The following is a 6,313-nucleotide window of genomic DNA, read 5'->3' on the forward strand; positions in this document are numbered from 1 at the left end:
AACACTTATGCTCTGACTGTGAACAGGATTCAGGCATAAAATCTTTATCCTAATTAATGAAGACAGGCTGAAAAAACTGGGGCTGTTCAACCTGGAGAAGAGAAGCTGTGGGGAGACCTCAGAGCAGCTTCCAGTGTCTGAAGGGGGCTCCAGGGATGCTGGAGAGGGACTCTTCATCAGGGACTGTAGTGATAGGACAAGGGGTGATGGGTTCACACTGAAACAGGGGAAGTTCAGGTTAGATCTAAGGCAGAATCTCTTCCCTATGAAGGTGCTGAGGTGCTGGCACAGGGTGCCCAGAGAAGCTGTGGCTGCCCCATCCCTGGCAGTGTTCAAGGCCAGGTTGGACACAGGGGCTTGGAGCATCCTGGTCTAAGTGTGAGGTGTCCCTGCCCAGGGTAGTAGGTTGGAACTGGATGAGCTTTAAGGTCCCCTCCAACCCAAACCAGGCTGGGATTCTGTGATGTCAACAGACAACATTGTGTATGTTTTTGGAAATCCATTCCTTGGGATTTCAGATCTCCCTCTGGTAAGTAAGCAAATTTAAACAGGGCTGTGAAATAAAATTAGGATGATTATTTTCAATATTACTGTGTTATCTCCATGTCAAACAAACACTGAATGTGAGAAATTAATATCCTCCTGGGTAAATCTCTTCAACTGCTTCTTCATTTCTTTCTGTTTTCAAGATGTACTTCAATTCTACGTTAACGGACTCCTCCAAACTTCTGAAACCACTCTTGGTCTTTGCTTTTATCATCTGTGGAATTATATGTGGTCTGACTCGTATCACCCAGTACAAGAACCATCCAGTTGATGTTTATTGTGGCTTTCTCATAGGAGGAGGAATTGCTCTCTATTTGGTAAATATAATATTCATGTAGTCAAATTTTAGGAAATAAAACCGTAGGAAGAGTACTGGTATTTTTTATGAAAACCTTTCATCGTGATCACATGCCATAATTAAAAATATAGTCAAAATGTGTTGAAGATGATGATGTTGGGGTAATCACTTTAAAACTTCACAGGGAAAAGCAAATATGTATTCAAATCAACAGTGCACAAACTAGTATATAATCATATGGTATCATACACAGAAACAGCTCTAACATTATGTGCTTCATTAAATACTTAAAGATACTCACTCTACTCCACACTTACAAGCATAACACAAGAGAAGCATTGTGTTAATTGGTATTTGTTGACAACCTGAGTTTGTATTGCCAGGTTGGACAGAGCCTTGGGTGACGTGGTGTAGTGTGAGGTGTCCCTGCCCACAGCAGGGGGGTTGGAACTGGATGATCTTCAGGTCCTTTCCAACCCAAACTATTCTATGATTCTATGTTAGCTTTATGATCTCAAAAGAAAAAAAAAAATAGAACAACTAGCTGAGTAAATTGCTGAACTTGCAAGAAATCAAAGGCCATGTTACACCCTTGGGATTCTTTGGAGCTTTTGGGGAAATAGGATGCCAAAGCGTTTGCTCTTGCTTGCTGCCCTCAGTATGTCTCCACCATGCCTGCTGCTGCTCTAGCTGTTGAGCACAGTGTCAGCCCAGATACCTGTGAGCATTCAGGAGCTTTTCCTGACAGCAGTTCTGCTCCAGTGTTGGCAGATGAACAGCAGAGTCTTGACAGCCAGTGTGATGGTTCTGATGCCCAAGAAGGCAGTGATGAATTTCAGTATAGCACTAAAATGAGTTGATATCCTATCCACCTTTTCTCCAGTGATAAGGTGATCTAAGGTACATGCAGGTGGTCCTCAAAGGTGAGTGGAGGAAAAATGGCCTTCACAGTAGTAGAAGAAAGAGCAAGCAGAGGAGATAAGAAACCCCATGAGCTACTAAAGCCAGTTTCCGTGATGCACTGGGAGCAGAAGGGCACTCTCTTGAGAATACTGTTTCAAGCGATTAAGCTGTTGTAGACTCTCATAAATGGAGCTGTTGTTCCCCTGTTTGAAATGCATAAACAAGTATGCTCTTTGTTAGATCTTTTCCATATACTGTTGCATGAGAACTCACATCAGAGAAGACATTGTCCTGGCTACCCAGTAGTCAGTAAACCTGCCCTGAGAACTACACATGAGTAAGAGGAAGGGGAGGAGAAATGATGTGAAACTACAAATATCTCTGAAAGGAGTGTGAAGAACAAGGAACCTAAATGACTGAGTAGGGCATTTGACCCTTTCATGGAATATCCTCCCTCACTGGAGTCTCTTTAAGATGGCAACATTTTACAGTGAGTCTGCTGAATAAGAAAACAGTGTCGAACTAAATCTTGTTACAGCTCTGCACAGCTTGGAAAGCAATTCATTGAAACTTGATAAATTGTTCCACCATGTAGATACTGCATTACACGGTTATTATGCAGCAGAAAGGGCAGAATCACACAGCAGAGAACAACTCATGCTGTAACAAGATCTAGTAAATCAGAGCAGACAGGAGTAAATAGCATTGCCTGGAAGACCGCAAACATTGATTTTGTTCTTCTCGTAACAAAGCATTCTCTCCTCAGCTCTATCTGCTGCTTTATAAAAGGAAGAAAACCAAGGAGGCTAAATCTTTTCCTCGACTATTTGTTGCCATGAGCGCTGTGCCCCAATTATCCTCCTGTGACTACTTCATACATATCTAGATGTACCAGACCAAGAACAGAATGTGGAGTAAGCATATAATGGGGAGGAAGGGAAAGCAAGCATACCCTGTCAGTTCAGCTGTTAAGTCATTCTATCCGTCAATAATTGTTTAAAGGCAGAATAATATAATTAAAATATCTTGAAATGTCTCTTCCCCTCCCCTCACTGACTGTTGACGCTTCTGTTCCAATACCAGGGCCTGTATGCTGTGGGGAACTTCTTGCCAAGTGATGAGAACGTGTTTCAGCCCAGTTTTCACAGAGAACCTCTAAGGTCTTTGACAGACCTCAGCCAAGATGCCAACAGGATCCTGCCAGGTAAAAATGGAAGCAGCAGTGATGGCATTGTTTCTCATCGTACAGAAGGTATCCTGAATAGAAACCACAGAGATACAGGGTCTCTGACCAATATCAAGAGAGCAAACGCCGATGTAGAAATAATAACACCGCGAAGCCCAATGGGAAAGGAAAATATGGTCACCTTCAGCAACACTTTGCCAAGAGTCAACACACCATCCATGGAAGACCCAGCAAGGCGAAATGCAACAATACACGCATCCATGGATTCTGCCCGTTCCAAACAGCTGCTTTCCCAGTGGAAGAACAAGAATGAGAGTCGAAAGTTGTCTCTGCAAGTCATAGAGACTGAATCTGGCCAGTCACCACCAAGGGCTATTGAGATGAGGTCAAGCTCAGAACCCTCCAGAGTAGGTGTAAATGGGGATCATCATGGCCCAACTAGCCAATACCTGAAAATTCAACCAGGCAGCGTACCAGGCTGTAACAACACAGGTCTTTCCGGTGGGCCACGGGTCTCTATTCAGTCACGTCCTGGTTCTTCCCAGCTAGTCCACATTCCTGAAGAGACTCAGGAGAACGTGAACACATCACCCAAAACTAGTTCGGCTAGAGCTAAATGGCTGAAAGCTGCTGAGAAGAGTGTTGCTTGTAGAAGCAACAGCCAGCCAAGAATCATGCAAGTAATAGCCATGTCTAAGCAGCAAGGAGTGCTTCAGAGTAGCCCAAAGGGTTCAGAGGGAAGCACAGTCACTTGCACGGGAGCCATCAGATACAAAACCTTGACAGACCATGAGCCAAGCAGCATTGTCAGAGTTGAGGCCCATCCAGAGAATAACAGACCTGTAATTCAGATGCCATCTGAAGGTGAAGGGAGTGGGTCATGGAAATGGAAAGGTCCTGAAAAAATCACCCTTCGTCAGACCTATGAGCTAAATGATCTGAACAGAGACTCTGAGAGCTGTGACTCCTTAAAAGACAGTTACGGGTCAGGCGACAGAAAAAGGAGCAACATAGATAACAGCGAGCATCACCATCACGGGATTACTACGATAAGGGTCACGCCAGTAGAGGGAAGTGAGATTGGCTCAGAGACTCTGTCAATTTCTTCTAGCCGGGACTCAACGCTTCGAAGGAAAGGTAACATCATTTTAATCCCCGAGAGAGGGAGCAGTCCAGAGAACACCAGGAACATCTTCTATAAGGGCACATCCCCTACGCGAGCATACAAGGAATGAGAGGAGACGTATCAGCTGGTCCATACCACCACAATCACATCTTAACACAGGTTCTGCTCTCTTTATTTGGAGCCAATATTTACTTTTGATGTGCCAAATTCTTGCCCAGCAGCCCAACTGCTGTTGAACGCTGCTGACATGCAATGTGCATGAGCCTGTGGGAAGTGTGTGGTGGGGGGAAAGCACAACGCCAGAACCTAACTAATGTGAAACATTTGCAAGCAGCTTGTTTCTTCAGACACAAAGCTTTTATCTGAGGGTGATGATGTCAATCAAAACAACGGTCTTGAACACAGACCCGTTATTTCCTGAATGTGCCAACTTTTTATTTTGTATGTGTCCAAAATTGACTGAGTTTCTCACAGCAAAGGCTGTATCGAGTGGTATATATTCACCTTTGCAGAATTTGCACCAAATCTTTCATCCAGGATGGTGCTGATGGTAACTTTACATGTTTTGAACAGTACTTACTAGACTCTGCAAACACATGACATATTGATGTGTGGTAACTTTCAAAGTACTATTGCTAATACTATTGATGATGCTGGCTGCATTCATTTAGCATAGGAAATATTTACAGCTTTGTTATAGTGGATCTGTCACATTCAAAGATTGCAAAGGTTTCGTGTAGTTCTTTAAGATGTCTACTGCAACAAAACCCGTGTGGGTAATGTTCCATTAGAATGGAATAACTATCTATTTTTGACTAGTTTTGCTGCTACTGCTCAACTTTTGTTTAAGAAGAGGTGCTACTAATGAAGAGGCTGCTTCTTAGTGGGCTAACTCATAGAATTGTTTGAAATTGTTCTTTTTAAGGGGTCTTTTAAAGTACAACTCATTCAGATTCTGCATTTTAAACCTCTGATTCTGCCCTCCAGCAACTCTTCCATTTTTCTATTAGTTTTTAACCACAGAATGCAGGACACCAGTAACTGTGAGATGTGCTAATGTGAAAGGTGAGCCATGAGCAGATAAACAGCCACTTTCTTGACCACCTTCCAAGGAGATAGCAATTAATATCCTAGCTCACACTTAGAAGCAGTCATTCACCTCACTTGCTTAGCATGCCACAAGAACAGTCACAAGTTTCACCCCAAACACGACCAATTCAGGGGATTTATGTTTCCCTTTAAAAATGGGAATTGGCTTGGAATTCCTGCCTCAGAATGCAGGATCACTGAGTGAGTGTTGCATTGTGCCACTGCTACTCTTCACCTCCCCTGAGACACCCTACAGAGCCTTCTTAAGCAGCAGATTCTTTTCTCACCACTGCCACTTGAGAATATGGATTATTTGAGTAAATTGAGCTTCAAAGGTAACAAAAGAACTTGCCTGCTAAAATACTCTCCATTGCCAACACTGTTGAAAGGATATGCTCTGAAAGGAAGAAGCATAACATGGCCTGGTCATGCTGGGAGAAATGCCTCATTGTATTTGGCTGTGACTTAAATAACCTAAGCCACCAAGGAAGCCAGGGGTAGTGCTTGCCCAGGGCACCCCCTCATCCTCTCCTAGATGATTTCCACCTGAAAGAGAACTACTGTCAGGCACCTCCCAGCTCTCCTTGTAGGAGGGAGAAGGAAGGTTTAGCAGTCCCCTCACTAAGCAGTAGATCAGGTCTGTTCTCTGGCTTCTTGAGAGCAGTGTTTCATTCCAAGTCCTCTTCTGCTTTAGAGTATCAAAGAAGCAGGTACATACTACCTAGTCAGAACCTGTCTACAGACCCTACCCCACAGAACTCTGAGGAAAAGCTCGCCCTAGCCCAGCCAAATAGGAGGTGGAAGGAAGAACCATCCCATCCCAAGATGATAAATAGCACAACACACACACACCAAAAAATCAACCAAAAAACCCCCACCCACAAACCCCCCTCAAAACCAAACCAAAATCTCAATCCCAATCCGAAGAAAATTCAGAAGCATGAGGATGGCGTTTGCCAATCTGTACAGAAGGGATTTGGAGTCAATGGAAAGCTTTATATACCTTCCCAGTTACAAGGTGCTCCAGGCTTAGCTGAGTGCTGTCAGCAATGCTTCCCATGCCTGCCCATCACCCAGTGCTGCAGGACAGCATTGGTCTTGAAGATACGACCACATCCTGTTAAGTAATAGAAGACAACCCCATCATACGTTTGATGACTGGGAG

The 6,313-nt window shown here is 43.8% G+C and overlaps 1 protein-coding gene across 1 annotated transcript in view; it reads left to right on the plus strand.

Moving 5' to 3' along the window:
- Positions 1–6,014, plus strand: part of PLPPR4 (phospholipid phosphatase related 4) — a 33,739-nt gene extending 27,725 nt beyond the window's left edge. The window contains exons 6-7 of the mRNA XM_005153970.4: positions 690–863; positions 2,831–6,014. Coding sequence (XP_005154027.2) covers positions 690–863; positions 2,831–4,168 — 1,512 coding nt within the window. The 3' untranslated portion in view covers positions 4,169–6,014. The remainder of the gene's footprint in view (positions 1–689; positions 864–2,830) is intronic.
- Positions 6,015–6,313: the final 299 nt, after the last annotated feature.

The sequence above is a fragment of the Melopsittacus undulatus genome, chromosome 6 (assembly GCF_012275295.1).
Source record: "Melopsittacus undulatus isolate bMelUnd1 chromosome 6, bMelUnd1.mat.Z, whole genome shotgun sequence".
Classification (NCBI taxonomy): domain Eukaryota; kingdom Metazoa; phylum Chordata; class Aves; order Psittaciformes; family Psittaculidae; genus Melopsittacus; species Melopsittacus undulatus.